The 27,438-nt window shown below is 52.9% G+C and overlaps 1 protein-coding gene across 10 annotated transcripts in view; it reads right to left on the minus strand.

The window, feature by feature from the left end:
* The window catches only part of PIK3C2G (phosphatidylinositol-4-phosphate 3-kinase catalytic subunit type 2 gamma), a 168,776-nt gene that overhangs the window by 104,860 nt on the left and 36,478 nt on the right, over positions 1–27,438 (minus strand). For all 10 annotated transcript variants that reach the window (XM_073650578.1, XM_073650580.1, XM_073650579.1 and 7 more), the window contains 3 exons: positions 25,664–25,865; positions 1,837–1,939; positions 1,542–1,612 (listed from right to left, as the gene is read on the minus strand). In XM_073650578.1, the coding sequence (XP_073506679.1) occupies positions 1,542–1,612; positions 1,837–1,939; positions 25,664–25,865 (376 nt within the window). The remainder of the gene's footprint in view (positions 1–1,541; positions 1,613–1,836; positions 1,940–25,663; positions 25,866–27,438) is intronic.

Below are 27,438 nucleotides of genomic sequence, written 5' to 3' on the forward strand. Positions count from 1 at the left end.
ATGAGACGAAGATAGAACTTTTTGGTAATAATTCTAAGTGGTATGTGTGTAGAAAACCAGGCACTGCTCATCACCTGCCCAATACAATCCCAACAGTGAAACATGGTGGTGGCAGCATCATGCTATGGGGGTGTTTTTCAGCTGCAGGGACAGGACGAATGGTTTCAATTGAAAGAAACATGAATGCAGCCAAGTACAGAGATATCCTGGATGAAAACCTCTTCCAGAGTGCTCTGGACCTCAGACTTGGCTGAAGGTTCACCTTCCATCAAGACAATGACCCTAAGCACACAGCTAAAATAACAAAGGAGTGGCTTCAGAACAACTCTGTGACCATTCTTGACTGGTCCAGCCAGAGCCCTGACCTAAACCCAATTGAGCATCTCTGGAGAGACCTGAGAATGGCTGTCCACAAACGTTCACCATCCAACCTGACGGAACTGGAGAGGATCTGCCAGGAAGAATGGCCGAGGACCCCCAAATCCAGGTGTGAAGAACTTGTTGCATCATTCCCAAGAAGACTCATGGCTGCACTAGCTCAAAAGGGGGCTTCTACTCAATACTGAGCAAAGGGTCTGAATACTTATGACCATGTGAGATTTCAGTTTTTCTTTTTTAATAAATTTGCAAAAATTTCTACATTTGTTTTTTTCAGTCCAGATGGGGAAGATGGGGACAGAGTGGACTTTACTGAGAGAAACAATGAACTTTATAGAATTTACCAAATTACTGCAATGAAACAAAGAGTGAAGAATGTAAAGGGGTCTGAATACTTTCCGTCCCCACTGTGTGCTGATTCGTCTCTGTGATCTTATAGTAAGTTTCTTCTTTAATCCTTATTATTTTATGTAACTGCCTATGTATTGTATTGTCCACTTTTGTAAAATCTTTGTATATTTTTCCTAAACTCTGCCTCCCTTTTTGGTTAAATATACAATTTAATAGTTCTGTTTCTTTTTGTTCCCTCCCCTGAAGCCATATACGCTCCCAGAACGCCGGCGTCCAGCCAGTCCTGTATTATATTTAAAATCTGGACGGTGGTGGCAGCGAATAATATTAATAATTGGACTATCATGATGCTGACAGTGACTGTACGGGGGCATATACATATGTTCCATGCGTTGGAATCCCGAGGTGTGACGCCATACGCTCACTGGTCACTCGCTGATACCTACGTAGGGAGTAGTGGGGATCGTGTGCTCGCGGATCCCTGACGAAATCCTCACAGAGTGACGGCAACGTCGAGATGTTGCATGATCTTCTCGGTGTCGTCTCTGTGGAATACCTGACAGGTGGCCATATTGGTAATCCCCAAGCTCCCCCGCACCCCGGAGCGGCGGCCATATTGGTAATCACCCAGCTCCCCGGAGTAGAGGCCAAATTGGTTATGGCCCAGCTCTCCCGCACCAAGCTTTCCCCCTCCCTTGAGTGGCAGCTATGTTAGTTACTACCAAGCTTTCCCGGCCACAGACAGAACCTAATAATGGCAGGACTGAGAGCCAGACAGGAGAAGTGGTGCCGGCAGTGTGGATCTTTCTTACCTCAGCTGGTCCCAGTACTGAGCGTGCTCCAGGCGATCTCCGAGACTCAGCTCCATCTGATCGTCTTCCGTCTGTGAGAGACAAGATGGCGTTACCATGCGAGCCGGTTGTCACAGCTGGCGGTGGTTTCAGTGTGTCAGTGCACACAGTCTCTCTGCTGAGCTGCTCTTTTGTTACAGTGTAGCAGTCTGGAGTCCTCACACAGGGTGGTACCGCATGATACATTGTAACAAACCCTCAGCTGCAGCAATATTATGTCAGGATCAGCCAGCAGAGACGTATGAGGAGGACTCACCGTACGGGCCAGCGGGGGTCGGGGGTCTCCTCGGACCATGTGGAGCCGGAGCCGGACACTGCGCCTCCTCTGGAGAGCGGCGTGACTGCGCAGACTGTGACCGCTGCAACAAGGAGCAGAGCTGAGATACGGCTGCAACACGGAGCAGAGCTGAGATACGGCTGTAACACGGAGCAGAGCTGAGATACGGCTGCAACACGGAGCAGAGCTGAGATACGACTGCTACACAGAGCAGAGCTGAGATACGACTGCTACACAGAGCAGAGCTGAGATACGACTGCTACACAGAGAAGAGCTGAGATACGACTGCAACACGGAGCAGAGCTGAGATACGACTGCTACACAGAGAAGAGCTGAGATACGACTGCTACACAGAGCAGAGCTGAGATACGGCTGCAACACGGAGCAGAGCTGAGATACGACTGCTACACAGAGAAGAGCTGAGATACGACTGCTACACAGAGCAGAGCTGAGATACGACTGCAACACGGAGCAGAGCTGAGATACGGCTGCAACACGGAGCAGAGCTGAGATACGGCTGTAACACGGAGCAGAGCTGAGATACGGCTGCAACACGGAGCAGAGCTGAGATACGACTGCTACACAGAGCAGAGCTGAGATACGACTGCTACACAGAGCAGAGCTGAGATACGACTGCAACACGGAGCAGAGCTGAGATACGGCTGCTACACAGAGAAGAGCTGAGATACGACTGCTACACAGAGCAGAGCTGAGATACGGCTGCAACACGGAGCAGAGCTGAGATACGGCTGCAACACGGAGCAGAGCTGAGATACGACTGCTACACAGAGCAGAGCTGAGATACGACTGCAACACAGAGCAGAGCTGAGATACGACTGCTACACAAAGAAGAGCTGAGATACGACTGCTACACAGAGAAGAGCTGAGATATGACTGCTACACAGAGCAGAGCTGAGATACGACTGCTACACAGAGCAGAGCTGAGATACGGCTATAACACGGAGCAGAGCTGAGATACGACTGTTACACAGAGCAGAGCTGAGATACGGCTATAACACGGAGCAGAGCTGAGATACGGCTGTTACACAGAGCAGAGCTGAGATACGACTGCTACACAGAGCAGAGCTGAGATACGGCTATAACACGGAGCAGAGCTGAGATACGACTGCTACAGAGAGAAGAGCTGAGATACGACTGCAACACAGAGCAGAGCTGAGATACGACTGCTACAGAGAGAAGAGCTGAGATACGACTGCAACACAGAGCAGAGCTGAGATACGACTGCTACACAAAGCAGAGCTGAGATACGACTGCAACACAGAGAAGAGCTGAGATACGGCTATAACACGGAGCAGAGCTGAGATACGACTGCTACAGAGAGAAGAGCTGAGATACGGCTATAACACAGAGCAGAGCTGAGATACGACTGCTACACAGAGAAGAGCTGAGATACGGCTGCTACACAGAGCAGAGCTGAGATACGACTGCAACACAGAGAAGAGCTGAGATACGGCTGCTACACAAAGAAGAGCTGAGATACGGCTGCTACACAGAGCAGAGCTGAGATACGGCTGCTACACAGAGCAGAGCTGAGATACGGCTGCTACACAGAGCAGAGCTGAGATACGGCTGCTACACAGAGCAGAGCTGAGATACTACTGCTAGACAGAGCAGAGCTGAGATACGGCTGCTACACAGAGAAGAGCTGAGATACGACTGCTACACAGAGCAGAGCTGAGATACTACTGCTAGACAGAGCAGAGCTGAGATACGGCTGCTACACAGAGAAGAGCTGAGATACGACTGCTACACAGAGCAGAGCTGAGATACGACTGCTACACAGAGAAGAGCTGAGATACGACTGCTACAGAGAGAAGAGCTGAGATACGACTGCAACACAGAGCAGAGCTGAGATACGACTGCAACACAGAGCAGAGCTGAGATACGACTGCTACACAGAGAAGAGCTGAGATACGACTGCTACACAGAGAAGAGCTGAGATACGACTGCTACACAGAGAAGAGCTGAGATACGGCTGCTACACAGAGCAGAGCTGAGATACGATTGCTACACAGAGCAGAGCTGAGATACGGCTGCAACACGGAGCAGAGCTGAGATACGACTGCTACACAGAGAAGAGCTGAGATACGACTGCTACACAGAGCAGAGCTGAGATACGGCTGCTACACAGAGAAGAGCTGAGATACGACTGCTACACAGAGCAGAGCTGAGATACGACTGCTACACAGAGAAGAGCTGAGATACGACTGCTACACAGAGCAGAGCTGAGATACGGCTGCAACACGGAGCAGAGCTGAGATACGACTGCTACACAGAGCAGAGCTGAGATACGACTGCAACACAGAGCAGAGCTGAGATACGACTGCTACACAGAGCAGAGCTGAGATACGACTGCTACACAGAGCAGAGCTGAGATACGGCTATAACACGGAGCAGAGCTGAGATACGACTGTTACACAGAGCAGAGCTGAGATACGGCTATAACACGGAGCAGAGCTGAGATACGGCTGCAACACGGAGCAGAGCTGAGATACGACTGCTACACAGAGCAGAGCTGAGATACGGCTGCTACACAGAGAAGAGCTGAGATACGACTGCTACAGAGAGAAGAGCTGAGATACGACTGCAACACAGAGCAGAGCTGAGATACGACTGCTACACAGAGCAGAGCTGAGATACGGCTGCAACACGGGGCAGAGCTGAAAAACGACTGCTACACAGAGAAGAGCTGAGATACGGCTGCTACACAGAGAAGAGTTGAGATACGGCTGCTACACAGAGAAGAGCTGAGATACGGCTGCTACACAGAGAAGAGCTGAGATACGGCTGCTACACAAAGAAGAGCTGAGATACGGCTGCTACACAGAGCAGAGCTGAGATACGGCTGCTACACAGAGCAGAGCTGAGATACGGCTGCTACACAGAGCAGAGCTGAGATACGGCTGCTACACAGAGCAGAGCTGAGATACTACTGCTAGACAGAGCAGAGCTGAGATACGGCTGCTACACAGAGAAGAGCTGAGATACGACTGCTACACAGAGCAGAGCTGAGATACTACTGCTAGACAGAGCAGAGCTGAGATACGGCTGCTACACAGAGAAGAGCTGAGATACGACTGCTACACAGAGCAGAGCTGAGATACGACTGCTACAGAGAGAAGAGCTGAGATACGACTGCAACACAGAGCAGAGCTGAGATACGACTGCAACACAGAGCAGAGCTGAGATACGACTGCTACACAGAGAAGAGCTGAGATACGACTGCTACACAGAGAAGAGCTGAGATACGGCTGCTACACAGAGCAGAGCTGAGATACGATTGCTACACAGAGCAGAGCTGAGATACGGCTGCAACACGGAGCAGAGCTGAAAAACGACTGCTACACAGAGAAGAGCTGAGATACGACTGCTACACAGAGCAGAGCTGAGATACGACTGCTACACAGAGAAGAGCTGAGATACGACTGCTACACAGAGAAGAGCTGAGATACGACTGCTACACAGAGCAGAGCTGAGATACGACTGCTACACAGAGAAGAGCTGAGATACGACTGCTACACAGAGCAGAGCTGAGATACGACTGCTACACAGAGAAGAGCTGAGATACGACTGCTACACAGAGCAGAGCTGAGATACGGCTGCTACACAGAGAAGAGCTGAGATACGACTGCTACACAGAGCAGAGCTGAGATACGACTGCTACACAGAGAAGAGCTGAGATACGACTGCTACACAGAGCAGAGCTGAGATACGGCTGCTACACAGAGCAGAGCTGAGATACGACTGCTACACAGAGCAGAGCTGAGATACGGCTGCTACACAGAGCAGAGCTGAGATACGACTGCTACACAGAGAAGAGCTGAGATACGGCTGCTACACAGAGCAGAGCTGAGATACGACTGCTACACAGAGAAGAGCTGAGATACGGCTGCTACACAGAGCAGAGCTGAGATACGACTGCTACACAGAGCAGAGCTGAGATACGACTGCTACACAGAGAAGAGCTGAGATACGACTGCTACACAGAGAAGAGCTGAGATACGGCTGCTACACAGAGAAGAGCTGAGATACGACTGCTACACAGAGCAGAGCTGAGATACGACTGCTACACAGAGAAGAGCTGAGATACGGCTGCTACACAGAGAAGAGCTGAGATACGACTGCTACACAGAGCAGAGCTGAGATACGGCTGCTACACAGAGAAGAGCTGAGATACGGCTGCTACACAGAGAAGAGCTGAGATACGACTGCTACACAAAGAAGAGCTGAGATACGACTGCTACACAGAGAAGAGCTGAGATATGACTGCTACACAGAGCAGAGCTGATACGACTGCTACACAGAGAAGAGCTGAGATACGACTGCTACACAGAGCAGAGCTGATACGACTGCTACACAGAGAAGAGCTGAGATACGACTGCTACACAGAGAAGAGCTGAGATACGACTGCTACACAGAGAAGAGCTGAGATACGGCTGCTACACAGAGAAGAGCTGAGATACGACTGCTACACAGAGAAGAGCTGAGATACGGCTGCTACACAGAGAAGAGCTGAGATACGACTGCTACACAGATAAGAGCTGAGATACGACTGCTACACAGAGAAGAGCTGAGATACGACTGCTACACAGAGAAGAGCTGAGATACGGCTGCTACACAAAGAAGAGCTGAGATACGGCTGCTACACAGAGCAGAGCTGAGATACGGCTGCTACACAGAGCAGAGCTGAGATACTACTGCTAGACAGAGCAGAGCTGAGATACGGCTGCTACACAGAGAAGAGCTGAGATACGACTGCTACACAGAGCAGAGCTGAGATACTACTGCTAGACAGAGCAGAGCTGAGATACGACTGCTACACAGAGAAGAGCTGAGATACGACTGCTACACAGAGAAGAGCTGAGATACGACTGCTACACAGAGCAGAGCTGAGATACGGCTGCTACACAGAGCAGAGCTGAGATACGGCTGCTACACAGAGCAGAGCTGAGATACGACTGCTACACAGAGCAGAGCTGAGATACGACTGCTACACAGAGAAGAGCTGAGATACGACTGCTACACAGAGAAGAGCTGAGATACGGCTGCTACACAGAGAAGAGCTGAGATACGACTGCTACACAGAGAAGAGCTGAGATACGGCTGCTACACAGAGAAGAGCTGAGATACGACTGCTACACAGAGAAGAGCTGAGATACGGCTGCTAGATAGAGAAGAGCTGAGATACGGCTGCTACACAAAGAAGAGCTGAGATACGGCTGCTACACAGAGAAGAGCTGAGATACGACTGCTACACAGAGAAGAGCTGAGATACGGCGGTAACACTGAGCAGAGCTGAGATACGGCTGCTACACAGAGCAGAGCTGAGATACGGCTGCTACACAGAGAAGAGCTGAGATACGACTGCTACACAGAGAAGAGCTGAGATACGACTGCTACACAGAGAAGAGCTGAGATACGACTGCTACACAGAGCAGAGCTGAGATACGACTGCTACACAGAGAAGAGCTGAGATACGGCTGCAACACGGAGCAGAGCTGAGATACGACTGCTACACAGAGAAGAGCTGAGATACGACTGCTACACAGAGCAGAGCTGAGATACGGCTGCTACACAGAGCAGAGCTGAGATACGACTGCTACACAGAGCAAAGCTGAGATACGACTGCAACACAGAGAAGAGCTGAGATACGACTGCAACACAGAGCAGAGCTGAGATACGACTGCTACACAGAGAAGAGCTGAGAAACGGCTGCTACAGAGAGAAGAGCTGAGATACGACTGCTACACAGAGCAGAGCTGAGATACGGCTGCTACACAGAGCAGAGCTGAGATACGACTGCTACACAGAGCAGAGCTGAGATACAAGTGCTACACAGAGAAGAGCTGAGATACGGCTGCTACACAGAGAAGAGCTGAGATACGACTGCTACACAGAGAAGAGCTGAGATACGACTGCAACACAGTGAAGAGCTGAGATACGACTGCAACACAGAGAAGAGCTTAGATACGGCTGCTACAGAAGAGGAGAGCTGAGATACGACTGCTACACAGGGAAGAGCTGAGATACGACTGCAACACAGAGAAGAGCTGAGATACGGCTGCTACAGAAGAGGAGAGCTGATATACGACTGCTACACAGAGCAGAGCTGAGATACGGCTGCTACACAGAGAAGAGCTGAGATACGACTGCTGCACAGAGCAGAGCTGAGATACGACTGCTACACAGAGCAGAGCTGAGATACGACTGCTACACAGAGCAGAGCTGAGATACGACTGCAACACAGAGAAGAGCTGAGATACGACTGCTACACAGAGCAGAGCTGAGATACGACTGCTACACAGAGAAGAGCTGAGATACGGCTGCTACACAGAGAAGAGCTGAGATACGACTGCTACACAGAGCAGAGCTGAGATACGACTGCTACACAGAGCAGAGCTGAGATACGACTGCTACACAGAGCAGAGCTGAGATACGACTGCTACACAGAGAAGAGCTGAGATACGGCTGCTACACAGAGCAGAGCTGAGATACGACTGCTACACAGAGAAGAGTTGAGATACGACTGCTACACAGAGCAAAGCTGAGATACGACTGCTACACAGAGCAGAGCTGAGATACGACTGCTACACAGAGCAGAGCTGAGATACAAGTGCTACTGTAGCACCCTGAGGATTCGGCTGCTACAGGGGTATTGCACCTCAACCCAGAGGTGTGATATTCCACTCCCGGGTAAGGATGGAGTGTGGAACTGAGCTCAGATAGACTGCATGCACTACATACATCCCATTCCAGAGGAGCAGGCCGACGGTACTCCCACTTAGAAATGTGCAGGTACAACCGAGCCTGTTCCTGGCTGGAGTGGGAGGGGGGTGGTACATCCCATGTAGTGTAGGGGCAGATAGGGGGAGCAGTCTGGGTAGTGATAGGAGCTCATTGGGTGCTGGTCACCTGAGCTCACACATAGAGGGATATATAAGGAGGGCACCAACTTAGATCAGGGTCAGACGCAGAGAGTCAGTCAGCTGCAGAGGACAAGTCTGATGCAGAGAGCAGGAAACAGCAGCCCTGGAGAGAGAGAGAGTGGAGCAGAGAAAGACCCAGAGGGGGAAGACTGAAGGGACCCAAGAACCCAAATTAGAGCACCGGGTGAGGAGTCAGCATCAGGGTACCGGAACCCAAGCTGGTGGGGGCAAAAACAATCCCCAGCCAGAGACCGGAGACCGTGGGCAGTGTCTGTCACGGTCACCCACCACATTCACCCCGAAGGCACACCACATGCAGGGTCAGGGAACCCAGGGCCAAGGGTGTCCCAAAAGAAGGCCCGAGGGAGCTGGACCTAGGTGAATCCCTGGTGGGGACGGCTAAAGAAAGGACAGAGGGAGAGCTCAGGGCCACGCTCCGGACTTGTTTGGGGGTTGGCTGGATCCAGGACCTGGTGGACGCAGCACGGCTCGGGTGGTCACTAGCAGCTGGAGTGACCGGAACATCAGCAGTAAGTAAACACCCTTAACTGCACAACCCGAGTCTGTCTTCATTGCCGGCTGCACCGCACCACCACAACCCCCATCCTCTGCGCCTGTCCCCTCTGAGGCTATACCCCTCCCGTTGGGGGTTATCCCACCAAGCTGCGCACCCACCATCAGCCTCAGCGGACCCTGCTGCAGCGGCGGCCACAGTGACCGCATCACAACGGGTGGCGTAGTCGACACAAAAGAACTTTAGTAACATCTGTAAAGCTGCCACATAACACTGAGCTTGACGCCCTGGGCACGGGACCGGGTCACAGCCGCTCGGAGACTACAACCCCCCCATCTGATCCGGTGCCGGGTATTCCCCTCAAAAAGGAATATGTCCCAGGGGGCGCGTCAACTTTGGCGTAGCCGGCAGGATTACGTGCCCGCAACACCCGGGTACTGCGTGCCTGAAGAAAAGTGCAAGTTTACCTCAGAAAGAAGTCTCCTGCCGGTTCCGGAGGGTCCCCGCCATCGGACTCCATCACCAGTCGTTTCCCGCCGATTGTCCGCCATTTCCAGCTTGTTCCCGCCATCTGCAGAGTTTCCCGCCACTGGGCGACGCTTCCCGCCAAAACCGCAGATTTCCCGCCTTGGAAGAGCAGCGGACGCCATTATGGGCGTGCCAAAGGAGGGCAAGAGGCCACCTCCCATCGTGGGCCAGGACAGAAAATGGCGCCAAAAGTGGAAACCGCCCCCACCAACAGAGACTGTGATGCTGGAGGTGTCTGTCAGCGTGAAAGAACTCCCCCTGGAGCTGACAGTCACCGAGTTGCCCCGGGACCGCCCTCGAAGTGGGAGGAGACGAAAGAGAAGAGAAAAGATGGGTGTCGCTTGGAGCAGTCTGGAGCGAGCGCACCCGGAGGCAAGAGGTCTAACGAGGAGTAGCGGAGGAGCTCACCCGGAGATGGAGAGAAAGCAGAACAGCACCGGCCCGCTGGCCAGGAGTCTGCTAGAGACCGAGGAAGGAGGGCAGAGCAGCACCGGCCCGCTGGCCAGGAGCCTGCCGGAAGCCGAGCAGAGCAGCACCGACCCGATGGTCAGGAGCCTGCTAGAGTCCACAACCCCGCTAGGTCTAGCGGAGATCCTAGCGCAGCTCCCCCGAGACCGGGAGTGTGCACAAACTGCCCTGGAGGGCCTCGCAAGGAGGATGGCCCGGGTACAGCGCGAGATACTGGCGGAGTGGAGCCGGGAGATGGCCCAGCAACCAGAGACCAGTCAACGGAGCACGCTACCCTGGAAGAGGAAGCAGACCGCCTCTGAGGATGGCGCAGGAGGACCCAAGGCCGGAGACGGCGCCGAGGAGGGAGCCGAACGCATGGAGGCAGGTAAAGGGGACGCCTATACCCCAAGCCGTGACACCGCTTACCTGCCCCAGCTCCCCGTCGCAGAGCCCGAAAGTCCCCCTGCTGTGCCCGTAGCCGCCAGGTCACCGCCATGGACTAGGCCCCGACCGGAAGCCGCCGCCGCGACCCCTGTGACGTCACACGCACCGACCCGGAGCGTGACAAAGCAGGAATTACCACCAGCCTGGTCGCAAGGCCTAGTACCCCCGGGCGCCGCACCACCAACAGCGCCCCCTACCTCCGCGGAGCCTCCGGCCTGGCCGCAAGGCCAGGTAGCCCAGGGCGCCGCCGTCCTAACGGTGCCCTTCACCTTCCAGGTGCCCCAGGCCTGGCCGCAAGGCCTGGGCAACCCGGGCGCCATCACCACCGCGCCCGCGCCCGCAATACCAAGGGTGCCACACCTGGGGGAGGACCTCTTCAGCCAGCTCACATGGCCGGACGGGCAGCCCTTCATCTGGCCCGAAGGATACCATGAGCTGGGGCGGCAACAGAGACGAGGGCCCTTGTGTGAGCCCCTGATCCCGGCTCCGAAGCCCGTGACTCGGGTCTCGCCTCCTTTGGAAGACGCACAGTTTGAGTGGGACCCCACCGGAGAAGATCTAATGGGGTTCACTCAGGAAACTCGGGCAGTCGCCGCTGAGCGGACTGAGTGTTGTCGTCAGCAGCTAGCAGAGTTTACGAGAGAACGGGAGGAGAGGCGGGCCAGAGAACAACAGGCCCAAATCCGGAGCGCGGAGCAGAAGAGCCGGACTAGGAGGAACCCCCGTGCAGCGCATTGTCCCCGCACCATCGGGACAGTGATAAAGTTCAACCCGCAGCATGGGTGGGGCTTTATTCGGGACCGTAACAACCGCGGTGACGTTTTTGTGACTCGCAGAGACGTCGAGTCCCACCTGCCGGAAGGTCACAAAGGCCGTGACCTCTACGTCGGAGACGAGGTCACCTTCACCCGGCACAAGTGTGCCAAAGGACCTTACGCCCTCCACGTACACCGCTTGACGGAGGAGGAGTTGCGGTACGGGGAGGAGGAGCCAGAGGACCCGGACGGGTCTGAAGCAACACCATATCAAGAAAGAGCAGGAGGAAGACGCCGTTGAGTGCGGCCGAGAAGTGATGTAAATAGTTACCCAATCGGGGTATAAAGGAACTGTTGCTGCTGCTAAAATAGTCCCCGTTGGGACCAGTGAACTGTTTACCCGTTAACCCCTTCATCCTACAGGCTGAGGACTGTGAGCAGCCATTCCCTTTCCTCTAACTGGCCGAGGACTGAGAGCGGCCAACTTCCAACTTCCCTGTATATAGTTGCGCGTCCTAAAGCGCCCCCTACCGGTTTTATAGAAAACCAGATTTTCTAAGAGACTGTCGCACTTTTCCCGGACATACGTTGCACAGTGTCCGGAGGAGGAACCAGAGACAAGAGAAGTCTACGAGAAAGTTTTATCTGATAAGATATGTTATATATATAATGTCTTATATGTTTTATATGTTTATATGAAAAATTTGTATGTTTTGGTGTTTTATGTCTTACAGCCCGAGGACGTGCTGTGATTTACCAGGGGGGAATGTAGCACCCTGAGGATTCGGCTGCTACAGGGGTATTGCACCTCAACCCAGAGGTGTGATATTCCACTCCCGGGTAAGGATGGAGTGTGGAACTGAGCTCAGATAGACTGCATGCACTACATACATCCCATTCCAGAGGAGCAGGCCGACGGTACTCCCACTTAGAAATGTGCAGGTACAACCGAGCCTGTTCCTGGCTGGAGTGGGAGGGGGGTGGTACATCCCATGTAGTGTAGGGGCAGATAGGGGGAGCAGTCTGGGTAGTGATAGGAGCTCATTGGGTGCTGGTCACCTGAGCTCACACATAGAGGGATATATAAGGAGGGCACCAACTTAGATCAGGGTCAGACGCAGAGAGTCAGTCAGCTGCAGAGGACAAGTCTGATGCAGAGAGCAGGAAACAGCAGCCCTGGAGAGAGAGAGAGTGGAGCAGAGAAAGACCCAGAGGGGGAAGACTGAAGGGACCCAAGAACCCAAATTAGAGCACCGGGTGAGGAGTCAGCATCAGGGTACCGGAACCCAAGCTGGTGGGGGCAAAAACAATCCCCAGCCAGAGACCGGAGACCGTGGGCAGTGTCTGTCACGGTCACCCACCACATTCACCCCGAAGGCACACCACATGCAGGGTCAGGGAACCCAGGGCCAAGGGTGTCCCAAAAGAAGGCCCGAGGGAGCTGGACCTAGGTGAATCCCTGGTGGGGACGGCTAAAGAAAGGACAGAGGGAGAGCTCAGGGCCACGCTCCGGACTTGTTTGGGGGTTGGCTGGATCCAGGACCTGGTGGACGCAGCACGGCTCGGGTGGTCACTAGCAGCTGGAGTGACCGGAACATCAGCAGTAAGTAAACACCCTTAACTGCACAACCCGAGTCTGTCTTCATTGCCGGCTGCACCGCACCACCACAACCCCCATCCTCTGCGCCTGTCCCCTCTGAGGCTATACCCCTCCCGTTGGGGGTTATCCCACCAAGCTGCGCACCCACCATCAGCCTCAGCGGACCCTGCTGCAGCGGCGGCCACAGTGACCGCATCACAACGGGTGGCGTAGTCGACACAAAAGAACTTTAGTAACATCTGTAAAGCTGCCACATAACACTGAGCTTGACGCCCTGGGCACGGGACCGGGTCACAGCCGCTCGGAGACTACAACCCCCCCATCTGATCCGGTGCCGGGTATTCCCCTCAAAAAGGAATATGTCCCAGGGGGCGCGTCACTACACAGAGCAGAGCTGAGATACGACTGCTACACAGAGCAGAGCTGAGATACGACTGCTACACAGAGCAGAGCTGAGATACGACTGTTACACAGAGCAGAGCTGAGATACGACCGCTAGATAGAGAAGAGCTGAGATACGACTGTCACACAGAGCAGAGCTGAGATACGACTGCTACACAGAGCAGAGTTGAGATACGGCTGCTACACAGAAAAGAGCTGAGATACGACTGCTACACAGAGCAGAGCTGAGATACGACTGCAACACAGAGAAGAGCTGAGATACGGCTGCTACACAGAGCAGAGCTGAGATACGGCTGCTACACAGAACAGAGCTGAGATACGGCTGCTACACAGAGAAGAGCTGAGATACGACTGCTACACAGAGCAGAGCTGAGATACGGCTGCTACACAGAGCAGAGCTGAGATACGACTGCTACTGTCAGGCAAAATGTATTTTTGTCCGAGTTTTAAAAATGAGAGAAGTCCTAAATTTCCACCCCCCTGTCCATTTGTAAGACATAGGACTCACTGTAGCTTCCCCCAATCCTCAGGAATTTTTATGACGCCATAAAACCTCAGCCCAGAGCAAGTATACTGGTATACCCTGGATCTTTCCCTCCAAAAATCCTATTGTTTAAAAGTTCGTACAGTTAATGTAGAATTTAATAAGGCACATGACTGTCACAAACCCAGAGACCACATTTTTGGAATGCTCACCTTTTTCCGGTTACAATAGTATGTCTTGCATAACTGAGAAACGACCGGGAACTGGGGAAACGGATTCTGAGCTTCTGAGCATCGTAGAGATTTCATATTTGATATCAATCTTCATGAATAGTGGTGACGGCAAACATGATGTCTCCATCTTGGATGTGGGACCCGCCCACACTAAGATATGAAATCTGAAGGAGTTTTAGGTCTTCTGCAGCTGGGTGGGTTCACAAAACCGAGCCCCCGTGTGAGGTAAACACTATGGGTGTCTCCTAAAGTTTGGCCCTTTGCTAAAAACCAGAACGGCCAATTTCCAAGTCATTCTTCTCAGGGACATCAGACGCATGCACCCCTCGCTGCGTGGAAGAATCACATCTAATTTCCGGGGAGCAGTCCCCCCCACAGAATCTGAGACCATCACCTTGTGAAGCAGGTTTTGCTATTACTTATCCCTTTTATTTTAATAACTGTTTATGCATACATGTAAATTGTCTCTTTTGTAATATCCTGTATATCTTTTGTAAACACTGCCCACTTTCGGGAGTAAATCATTATTATTTACCAGCTTCGTTCTTCTTGTCCTATGTCGAGCAAACACGTTCCTCACCCGCTAATTCACGTTACCTACCAGGTACCCGATCCACCTGTTAAGTGATCGGTGGAGGCAGTATACCAGTATTTATGTGATATTGTGGTTTGAGGGTGGCTAGTCGGAGGTATATATACGTTCCTGGAAGGAACTGGTGGTATATATACGTCCTGTCACATCACGTGCCGCAATAGTCGACATAAATTAGAGCAGCTGCACCCGTGCTTATCCTCAGTCAATACCGTGTTTGACCAGCAGGATAAGGGGGCACCAGAGAGCTGCAATGTCTGACCCAAAAGTGGGTGCTGTTTCCTGACAAATTGGTGGCAGCGGTGGGATCATAGGACATTAGTGATCGGGTTTGAGCAATCATTCTTCTCACTAAAAACGTGCACAAAAGTTTTGGAAGATCGAACTCAGTGTTTATTAGATCTGAGACATTACTGTATGTGTAGCAGTTGCCCCTACCCTTCTCTTGTTTTTCTATCCTATCTTTTATTTGGCAATGATGGCTACACGTGGAGAGCCCTGGTATCACCAGCAGACGAAGACCACTCTCACTGCCCTCTGTGAGCTGAGGCAGATTGACCCCACGGGCAAAACCAAGGTCCAAATGATTGCTGAACTGTTACAAGGTGCTGCAGAGCCCGTCCGACAGCAGAGCCCTGATGATGGGGCGGCCAGCCAAGGCCCGGATGGCGCTGCTGCAGGGGTCCCACCTGTGATTGCCAGCCATACCCGCAACCAGGGTAGTGTGGACCCCCCACCTGCAGATGGCCTTGGAGGAGCTCGCTGCAGACGATCGTGATGGACGACTGCAGCTGATCCTGAGATTCCAGGAGCGAGAGGCTGCTGAGCACCAGGCCCAAGCTGACCGAGAGGAGCGACAAGCCCAAGCTGACCGAGAGGCTTCTGAGCGACAAGCCCAAGCTGACCGAGAGGCTGCTGAGCGACAAGCCCAAGCTGACCGAGAGGCTTCTGAGCGACAAGCTGACCGACAACACCAGCTGGAGCTAGACCGGATTCAGAAGGAGTCGCTCTCTATGCAGACCCGTGAGTCCAACAGTGCCAGCTGCATTAAACCTCGTCCTGAGCACTTCCCTGTGATGGAAAAGGATGGGGACTTGGACACATTTCTGCGAGGCTTTGAAAAGGCCTGCAGGCAGTATCAGCTGCCAACAGACGAGTGGGCAAAATATTTAACCCCAGGACTGCGAGGAAAAGCTTTGGAGGTGTTTGCTTCCCTCCCTCGAGAGCAAGATGGAGACTATGAGGCCGTCAAGCAGGCCCTGATAAAAAAGTATCAGCTGACTCCGGAGGTTTACCGGAAAAAGTTCAGAGCCCTCCAACGTGGACCACATGACACCTACAGCGATGTGGTAGACGGGCTCCTTAACCAACTTTGAGCAGTGGATCCAAGGACTGTCAGCGACCACCTTTGAGCAGCTAAAGGATCTGATGGTGAAAGACCAGTTCCTGCATCTGTGTCCGACTGAGGTACGGCAGTTCGTGATGGATCGGGAGCCACCAGGTGCCAATAAAGCAGCGCAGATCGCAGATACCTGCGAGGCCAACCGGAGACCAGAGGTGCGGAAGCCGGTCGTCGCCAGCTGGAAAGGGGGTTAGCCATCAACCACCATCCCTGCCCCTGCCAGCCGACCTTCCGGAGGCCTTTTTCCCGTTACCAAGGCCCTGCCTGCTCCTGATGCCCGCAGGTGTTATTTCTGCAACCAGACTGGTCATCTCAGCGCCACTTGCCCAGAGAAGCAGAGGAAGAACCCCCCATCCAAGGCCCCAGGGCCTAAGGCATCAGTTCTTTTGGTGGGTTGGGAGGGCCTGTGAAAACTTGCAGTCTGTCAGGGTGGGGGACACTCTCACTGTAGGCCTCAAGGACACTGGGGCCGAACAAACCCTCATCCGACCCGAACTGGTGTCCACTGAAGAACTTATTTCGGGAAAGACCCTGACTGTCACCGGGATTGGGGGCGTCCGATGCCCCTTGCCCATGGCCCGGGTTTTTATTGATTGGGGTGCGGGGAGTGGGGTGAAGGAAGTGGGAGTATCTGACAACCTACCTGAAAATGTTTTGTTGGAAACTGATATGGGGAGGATGTTTGCTTATTATGTCCCTGACCCCCCTCCCCGATCTGATACGGTTGGTAAGGTTAATGCTGATACTGTGAATGTCAATGCTTTACCTGCTGATAATGATGATGATGATGATGATGATGATGTATTGGAAGGTACAGGAGAACTCAGCCATGTCACTCTGCGGGGTGATGTTGCTGAGGATCCCCTAGCAGGAGCAAATGTCAGTACCAAGGGTAATGGGGAGAGGCACGAGGACCATGAAGCAGGTGGTGCTGTGCCAGTGACCAGTGTCACAACAGATGGTGACCTGGCTGATGGTGGCTGCCCCATACGTAGCACTGTGCCTGAGGTAATGGAGGATGATGGAGAAGTAGTTCTCATGGCCTCGCAGGCTAATGAGACGGTGTTATTCCCTGTGGAGACGGCCTATATAGCCGCTGTTACCCGCAGTCAGAGTGCCCAGAACGCAAGTAACGCCCTGCCTTCTGGACCCTCCTCGGACAGAGGAATAACAGGATCAGGTATGGACCCAGAGCCGGTCCCAGAGGGTCCCAGTGAGGACGTGGCCTTAACCTCACTTCTGGCTTCCTCCAGCCAGGAGTTTCAGGCAGCTCTGCACTCAGATGCTAGCCTAGAGACGTTAAGGAGCCTCGCTGAGAAGCCCACCTCCGAGTCTGATAAGGAGAGGGTATTCTGGGACCAAGGGAGGTTGTACCGGGAGACAGTTCCCTGTACACCCCAACAGGAGTGGCTGAGGGAAAGACAGCTGGTCGTCCCCTACCAATTCAGGGATGAGTTGTTGCGGATCGCCCATGAAATTCCACTCGCTGGACACTTGGGGGTCAGCAAAACCAAGGCCCGGCTGTCTCATCACTTTTATTGGCCCAAAATGTCGCTCCTGTACCACGTGTCAAAGAGTGGGAAAGTCAGGGCCGGCCCCCAAAGCCCCCCTGATCTCTTTGCCAGTGATAGAGGAGCCTTTCCAGAGGATTGCTGTGGACATTGTGGGACCACTGGCCATACCCAGCAGCTCTGGAAAACGTTTCATCCTTACCATGGTAGACTATGCTACCCGGTATCCGGAGGCAATAGCCCTGTCCTCAATTAGGGCGGATAAGGTGGCGGACGCCCTCTTGGCCATCTTTTCGTGAGTAGGATTTCCCAGGGAGATGCTTACCGACCAGGGGACCCAGTTCATGTCACTCTTAATGGAGGCCCTATGTAATAAAATGCAGGTGCAGCATCTGGTATGGAGCGCGTATCACCCACAGACCAATGGTTTGTGTGAGCGATTCAACGGTACCCTCAAACAGATGTTAAAAATGCTGGTTGAAACGCAGGGTCGCGACTGGGAGCGTTACCTCCCACACCTGCTATTTGCTTACAGAGAGGTTCCACAGGCCTCGACGGGGTTCTCCCCCTTTGAGCTCCTGTATGGCAGGTGTGTCCGAGGACCCCTTGGGTTGATAAGGGAATTCTGGGAAGAAGAGCCGAGCTCCCCAGGAGTGTCCATCGTGGAGTATGTCATGCGCTTCCGTGACAAGATGCAGACCTTGACGCAGTTGGTGCATGACTACATGGCGCAAACCCAGGCTGACCAGAAGCATTGGTACGACCAGAACGCCCGAGAACGGACCTACCAGGTGGGTCAGAAGGTGTGGGTGCTGGTCCCCGTACCAAAAGACAAGCTTCAGGCGGCCTGGGAAGGCCCGTACGTCATTCACCAACAGCTCAACCCGGTCACCTACGTGATCACACTTGACCACGAGCGGGGTAGGCGGAAGGCGTTTCACGTTAATATGATGAAAGCTCATCAAGAACGTGGAACTTGCGTCCTACCGGTCTGCAGTCTGCCAGAGGATGGGGAGGATGACCCCCTCTTGGACATGCTCGCCCAAGCGAAGGCCAGCGGGTCCCTAGAGGATGTAGAGATAAGCGCCTTGCTATCCGCAGACCAGAGGTCTCAGATGCGAGCAGTGCTGAAACCCTTCCAAGCAGTGTTCACCAACATGCCTGGCAGGACTGAGGCGGCGGTCCATGAAGTGGACACTGGGAATCATGCCCCACTCCGGCGGACAGCCTATCGAATCTCCGACGAGGTGCAGCATGTTATGCGCCAGGAGGTCGAGGAGATGCTGAAGTTGGGGGTGATTAAGCGGTCCAAAAGCGCGTGGGCCTCACCTGTAGTCCTGGTGCCAAAGAAGGACCGGACCACCCGGTTCTGTGTGGACTACAGGGGGCTCAACGCTATCACCGCCTCTGACGCACAACCAATGCCACGCATTGAGGAGCTGCTGGAGCGGTTAGCCAGCGCGAGCTATCTCTCCATTATGGATCTGAGTCGGGGATATTGGCAGATTCCCTTGAGCCCCGGGGCCCAGGAGAAGTCCGCCTTTATCACCCCTTTCGGATTGTATGAATCGACGGTCATGCCTTTCGGCATGAAAAATGCCCCTGCCACTTTCCAGCGAATGGTCAACCACCTGCTCCAGGGACTGGAGAGGTACGCAGTGGCGTATCTGGATGACATTGCCATCTTCAGTCCCACCTGGGAGGATCACCTCGAGCATCTGCAGCAGGTGCTCGGGCACAATCACCAGGCGGGCTTGACCATCAAGCCTGGAAAGTGCCAGATGGGCATGAACGAGGTCCACTACATGGGGCACCGGGTAAGTGGGGCTACTCTGAAGCCAGAGCCTGGAAAGGTGGACGCTATCGTGTCCTGGCCCACCCCCAGGACCAAGAAGCAGATGCAGTCCTTCTTGGGCACCGCAGGGTACTATAGATGCTTTGTTCAAGACTATAGTAGCCTTGCGAAGCCCTTGACAGACCTCACCAGGAGGAGCCTACCCCATTCAGTCAAATGGACAGATGAATGCGAGGTGGCCTTTCGGGCTTTGAAGACTGCCCTGAGCAGATCTCCTGTACTAAAGGCGGTCGACGGCACACGACCACTCTTAGTACAGACTGACGCCAGTGAATTTGGCCTCGGTGCTGTACTGAGCCAGGTCGAGTCGGGGAACCAAGAACACCCCGTGTTGTACCTAAGTCGGAAACTGCTGCCGAGGAAAGTGGCCTATTCCACCATAGAGAAGGAGTGCCTGGCCATTGTATGGGCCCTCAACCGTTTACAGCCTTACTTGTACGGGCGCCCCTTCACTGTCGTGACTGACCACAACCCTTGAGTTGGCTGCACACCATGTCCGGTGCCAACGGAAGGTTGTTAAGCTGGAGCCTCACCCTCCAGCAGTACGACTTTACAGTTCAACACCGCAAAGGCAGCGAGCATGGCAATGCCGATGGGTTGTCCCGGTGAGGGGAGCCTCCAGAGATACGCTTGGAGGAGTACCAGAAGGTCCTACCTCCATAGCGCAGTCTAAAAGGGGGAGGTGTCAGGCAAAATTTATTTTTGGTCCTAGTTTTAAAAAATGAGAGCTGTCTCAAATTTCCACCCCCCTTGTCCATTTGTAAGACATAGAACTGCAGTGCTTGCCCCCACTCTAAGAATTTGTATTACCGTCGTAAACCCTCAGCATAGAGCAGCTTCTAGTTTAAACTGGTCTTTCCCTCCAATTCTATTGTTTAGCTGGACAAACGTTTAATGTCAATTTTAATAACGCACAGGACTGTCACTAACCCAGAGACCACATTTTTGGAATGCTCACATTTTCCTGGTTACAATGATATATTTTTCATAACTGGGAAACCCCCAGGAATCGAGGAAATGGTTTCTTAGCTTCGGAGCATCATAGAGATGTTATGTTTGATAGCCATCTGCATGAAAATTAGTCACGGCCAACATGATGTCTCCATCTTGGATGTGGGACCCCCCCACACCAAGATATGGAATATGAAGGATGATTAGGTCTTGTGCAGCAGGGCGGGCTCACAAAGCCGAGCCCCCCTTGAGAGGTAAATAATGGGTGTCTCACAGAGTTTTGGCTACTTTCCTAAAAACCAGAACGGTCATAAAACTGGCATTCTTCTCAGGGACGTCAGACGCATGCACACCACGCTGCATAGAAGAATCACCTCTAATTTCCGGGGAGCCGTCCCCCCCACAGAATCTGAGACCATCACCTTGTGAAGCAGGTTTTGCTATTACTTATCCCTTTTATTTTAATAACTGTTTATGCATACATGTAAATTGTCTCTTTTATAATATCTTGTATATCTTTTGTAAACACTGCCCCCCCTTTCGAGAGTAAATCATTATTATTTACCAGTTTTGTTCTTCTTGTCCTATGTCGAGCAAACACGTTCCTCACCCGCTAATTCACGTTACCTACCAGGTACCCGATCCACCTGTTAAGCGATCGGTGATGGCAGTATACCAATATTTATGTGATATTGTGGTTTGAGGGTGGCTGGTCGGAGGTATATATACGTTCCTGGAAGGAACTGGTGGTATATATACGTCCTGTCACATCACGTGCCGCAATAGTCGACATAAATTAGAGCAGCTGCACCCGTGCTTATCCTCGGTCAATACCGTGTGTGACCAGCAGGATAAGGGAGCGCCAGAGAGCTGCAAGGTCTGACCCAAAAGTGGGTGTTGTTTCGTGACACTGGGCATGCTCCTGATGAGGCTGAGTATTGTGTGTGGTCTCCACGTGCCTGTATGACCTCCCTACAACACCTGGGCATGCTCCTGATGAGGCTGAGTATTGTGTGTGGCCTCCACGTGCCTGTATGACCTCCCTACAACGCCTGGGCATGCTCCTGATGAGGCTGAGTATTGTGTGTGGCCTCCGTGTGCCTATATGACCTCCCTACAACGCCTGGGCATGCTCCTGATGAGGCTGAGTATTGTGTGTGGCCTCCACGTGCCTGTATGACCTCTCTACAATGCCTGGGCATGCTCCTGATGAGGCTGAGTATTGTGTGTGGCCTCCACGTGCCTGTATGACCTCCCTACAACGCCTGGGCATGCTCCTGATGAGGCTGAGTATTGTGTGTGGCCTCCACGTGCCTGTATGACCTCCCTACAATGCCTGGGCATGCTCCTGATGAGGCTGAGTATTGTGTGTGGCCTCCACGTGCCTGTATGACCTCCCTACAACGCCTGGGCATGCTCCTGATGAGGTTGAGTATTGTGTGTGGCCTCCACGTGCCTGTATGACCTCCCTACAACGCCTGGGCATGCTCCTGATGAGGCTGAGTATTGTGTGTGGCCTCCACGTGCCTGTATGACCTCCCTACAACGCCTGGGCATGCTCCTGATGAGGCTGAGTATTGTGTGTGGCCTCCACGTGCCTGTATGACCTCCCTACAGTGCCTGGGCATGCTCCTGATGAGGCTGAGTATTGTGTGTGGCCTCCACGTGCCTGTATGACCTCTCTACAACGCCTGGGCATGCTCCTGATGAGGCTGAGTATTGTGTGTGGCCTCCACGTGCCTGTATGACCTTTCTACAATGCCTCGGCTTGCTCCTGATGAGGCTAAGTATTGTGTGTGGCCTCCACGTGCCAGTATGACCCCCTACAACACCTGGGCATGCTCCTGATGAGGCTGAGTATTGTGTGTGGCCTCCATGTGCCGGTATGACCACTCTACAACGCCTGGGCATGCTCCTGAGGAGGCTGAGTATTGTGTGTGGCCTCCACGTTCCTGTATGACCTCTCTACAACACCTGGGCATGCTCCTGATGAGTCTGAGTATTGTGTGTGGCCTCCACGTGCCTGTATGACCTCCCTACAACGCCTGGGCATGCTCCTGATGAGGCTGAGTATTGTGTGTGGCCTCCACGTGCCTGTATGACCTCCCTAGAATGCCCTGGCATGCTCCTGATGAGGCTGAGTATTGTGTGTGTCCTCCACATGCCTGTATGACCTCCCTACAACGCCCGGGCCTGCTCCTGATGAGGCTGAGTATTGTGTGTGGCCTCCACGTGCCTGTATGACCTCCCTACAATGCCTGGGCATGCTCCTGATGAGGCTGAGTATTGTGTGTGGCCTCCACGTGCCTGTATGACCTCCCTACAACGCCTGGGCATGCTCCTGATGAGGCTGAGTATTGTGTGTGGCCTCCACGTGCCTGTATGACCTCCCTACAACGCCTGGGCATGCTCCTGATGAGGCTGAGTATTGTTTGTGGCCTCCATATGCCTGTATGACCTCCCTACAACGCCTGGGCATGCTCCTGATGAGGCTGAGTATTGTGTGTAGCCTCCATGTGCCTGTATGACCTCCCTACAATGCCTGGGCATGCTCCTGATGAGGCTCAGTATTGTGTGGCCTCCACGTGCCTGTATGACCTCCCTACAATGCCTGGGCATGCTCCTGATGAGGCTGAGTATTGTGTGTGGCCTCCACGTGCCTGTATGACCTCCCTACAACGCCTGGGCATGCTCCTGATGAGGCTGAGTATTGTGTGTGGCCTCCACGTGCCTGTATGACCTCCCTACAACGCCTGGGCATGCTCCTGATGAGGCTCAGTATTGTATGTGACCTCCACGTGCCTGTATGACCTCCCTGCAACGCCTGGGCATGCTCCTGATGAGGCTGAGTATTGTGTGTGGCCTCCACGTGCCTGTATGACCTCCCTACAACGCCTGGGCATGATCCTGATGAGGCTCAGTATTGTGTGTGGCCTCCACGTGCCTGTATGACCTCCCTACAATGCCTGGGCATGCTCCTGATGAGGCTGAGTATTGTGTGTGGCCTCCACGTGCCTGTATGACCTCCCTACAACGCCTGGGCATGCTTCTGATGAGGCTGAGTATTGTGTGTGGTCTCCACGTGCCTGTATGACCTCCCTACAATGCCTGGGCATGCTCCTGATGAGGCTGAGTATTGTGTGTGGCCTCCACGTGCCTGTATGACCTCCCTACAACGCCTGGGCATGCTCCTGATGAGGCTCAGTATTGTGTGTGGCCTCCACGTGCCTGTATGACCTCCTTACAACGCCTGGGCATGCTCCTGATGAGGTTGTGGATGGTCTCCTGTGGGATCTCCTCCCAGACCTGGACTAAAGCATCTGCCAACTCCTGGACAGTCTGTGGTGCAACGTGACGCTGGTGGATGGAGCGAGACATGATGTCCCAGATGTGCTCAATCGGATTCAGGTCTGGGGAACGGGCGGCCAGTCCATAGCTTCAATGCCTTCATCTTGCAGGAACTGCTGACACACTCCAGCCACATGAGGTCTGGCATTGTCCTGCATTAGGAGGAACCCAGGGCCAACCACACCAGCATATGGTCTCACAAGGGGTCTGAGGATCTCATCTTGGTACCTAATGGCAGTCAGGCTACCTCTGGTGAGCACATGGAGGGCTGTGCGGCCCTCCAAAGAAATGCCACCCCACACCATTACTGACCCACTGCCAAACCGGTCATGCTGAAGGATGTTGCAGGCAGCAGATCGCTCTCCACGGCGTCTCCAGACTCTGTCATGTCTGTCACATGTGCTCAGTGTGAACCTGCTTTCATCTGTGAAGAGCACAGGGCGCCAGTGGCGACTTTGCCAATCCTGGTGTTCTGTGGCAAATGCCAAGCATCCTGCACGGTGTTGGGCTGTGAGCACCGGGCCCTCATACCACCCTCATGGAGTCAGTTTCTAACCGTTTGTGCAGACACATGCACATTTGTGGCCTGCTGGAGGTCATTTGGCAGGGCTCTGGCAGTGCTCCTCCTGTTCCTCCTTGCACAAAGGTGGAGGTAGCGGTCCTGCTGCTGGGTTGTTGCCCTCCTACGGCCCCCTCCACATCTCCTGGTGTACTGGCCTGTCTCCTGGTAGCGCCTCCAGCCTCTGGACACTACGTTGACAGACACCGCAAACCTTCTTGCCACAGCTCGCATTGATGTGCCATCCTGGATGAGCTGCACTACCTGAGCAACTTTTGTGGGTTGTAGAGTCCGTCTCATGCTACCACGAGTGTGAAAGCACAACCAACATTCAAAAGTGACCGAAACATCAGCCAGAAAGCATTGGTACTGAGATGTGGTCTGAGGTCCCCACCTGCAGAACCACTCCTTTATTGAGGGGGTCTTGATAATTGCCAATAATTTCCATCTATTGTCTATTCCATTTGCACAACAGCATGTGAAATTGATTCTCAATCAGTGTTGCTTCCTAAGTGGACAGTTTGATGTCACAGAAGTTTCATTTACTTGGAGTTATATTCTGTGGTTTCAGTGTTCCCTTTATTTTTTGAGCAGTGCGGGGCCGCATGGCAGGAGGAGAGCAATTGGTAGGAAGAGATTGTCAGCTCTTCTCCCCATGGCCCTGATTACAATTCATAGTACAGCTGTGCTCGGTATCAGGGTGACAGTTACACTTTAAGAACGTTGTATGTAAGCTCATCACTAGGGGCAGTGTACCTAAGCTCATCACTAGAGTTAAACCCACGCCTCTGGTCCCTGTGCCATAGTGAGGCGCGGGTAACGCTCCCACATTGGGCGCCACCTGTGTAAGACAGCCTGCAGATAAGGGTCGGAGCTTACTATGTTCATGCAGGATGCACTGCGCATCACGCGCGCTCAGGGGTTACATGATCAGAGGTAGACACACCCACTGTGTACCAAGATGCAGGGATTCCCCAGGGGCATGGATGGGTCTCTGCTTCCGATTTGGAACAGAAGTGACAGCTCCACAGCCCCCAGCGTTGTCCTGCCGTCGCCCCTGATGATGCCGAGCAGCCAGTGAAACATATCGACAGCAGAGATACAATGTGTGGCAGTGCAGACTGTAGCGCTCTGCTCTGATTGGCTTCCGTTTTCCGATATTACACTGGTCCCACAATGCTGTTAGTCCCGGGGTGAAGGTATCGCTTATGTAAAGATGGCGGATACTCACGGCTGTATATACTCATCGAGGCCACAGATAGTTAGCGCAGGCTCAGCCTCCTGTCCGGGCGTTCTCTGCGGCACAGCCGGCTGCAGGGTCGGGTACAAGTGCTGCAGAGTGACAGAGGGCGGCTGATGTGATGGAGGATACGGGGGACGGTCAGCAATCTGCTGCAAAATGACTGCAAATAAATCTTCTACATGGACGGAATCTGGAGAGAGAACAAAGGGGATCATAAGAAAATCACCATCAAATCCCCCCAGAGACCCTCCGCAGAGCGCCCCCAGAGCTGTACTCCTGTTATAACCGATATCACCCAAGCTGCAGCGCTAACCACTCATCTCTCCCATATACAGTGTCATCAGACTGCCCCCCTTATATAGTGTCATCAGATCGCTCCCCTGTATACAGTGTCAGCAGACTGCCCCCCATATATAGTATCATCAGACTGCCCCCCGTATATAGTGTCAGACTGCCCCCATTATATAGTGTTCACAGATCGCTCCCCTGTATACAGTGTCATCAGATCGCTCCCCTGTATACAGTGTCATCAGATTGCTCCTCTGTATAGTATCATCAGAGCTCCCCTCCATATACCGTGTCATCAGAGTGCCCCCGTATACAGTCCTAGGGCGTAGATGCTCTGTGTATATATACATATTGTGTATGTGTGTGTGTGTGTGTGTGTGTGTGTGTATATATATATACACTATCGTTAAAAAGTTTGGGGTCACCGAGACAATTTTGTGTTTTCCATGATACTTTTATTTGTCAAATGAGTTGCAAAATGAATAGAAAATATCGTCCAGACATTGAGAAGGTTAGAAATAATGATTTTTATTAGAGAATAATTTTCTCCTTCACACTTTGCTCCTTTGCAGCACTTCCAGCATTGCAGACCTTTGGCTTCTAGCTGTTAATTTGCTGAGGTCATCATGAGACATTTCCCCCCATGCTTCCTGAAGCCCCTCCACTGGCTTGATGGGCACTTTTTCCGCACCATACGGTCAAGCTGCTCCCACAACAGCTCAATGGGGTTGAGATCTGGTGACGGCGCTGGCCGCTCCATTACAGATAGAATACCAGCTGCCGGCTTCTTCCCTATAGTTCATGTATAATTTGGAGGTGTGCTTTGGGTCATTGTCCTGTTGTAGGATGAAATTGGCTCCAATCAAGCGCTGTCCACAGGGTATGGCATGGCATTGCAAAATGGAGTGATAGCCTTCCTTATTCAAAATCCCATTTACCTTGTACAAATCTCCCACTTTACCAGCACCAAAGCAACCCCAAACCATCACATTACCTCCACCATGCTTGACAGAAGACCATCACATTACCTCCACCATGCTTGACAGAAGACCATCACATTACCTCCACCATGCTTGACAGATGGCGTCAGCCACTCTTCCAGCATCTTTTCAGTTGTTCTGTGTCTCACAAATGTTCTTCTGCATGATCCAAACAACTGAAACTTTGATTCGTCTTTTTTCCAATCTTCCTCTGTCCAATGTCTGTGTTCTTTTGCCCTGTGAGGACCTGGCCACTTAATAAATACTTTTCCAGCACTGAGCACCCATTTTCATCGACCTTATTTTTGTATTTTGTTAGAAATTTGCTTGCTCATCAGTTTAATCGCAGGTATCTATTCCATTCAGTGACCTTATCTCAGGGGCCTTGGGCCATTGTTCTTTCAGCCAAGGGACCCCTTATGTAGATGGAAAGAGTGGACACAGTGGAGCCGTCACCACAGGAGGTCTTACATGCAGTCTCATCTTAAAGTAAAT

Source organism: Phyllobates terribilis, unplaced genomic scaffold (assembly GCF_046119375.1).
Source record: "Phyllobates terribilis strain yellow unplaced genomic scaffold, ASM4611937v1 Scaffold_10__3_contigs__length_209671492, whole genome shotgun sequence".
Lineage (NCBI taxonomy): Eukaryota > Metazoa > Chordata > Amphibia > Anura > Dendrobatidae > Phyllobates > Phyllobates terribilis.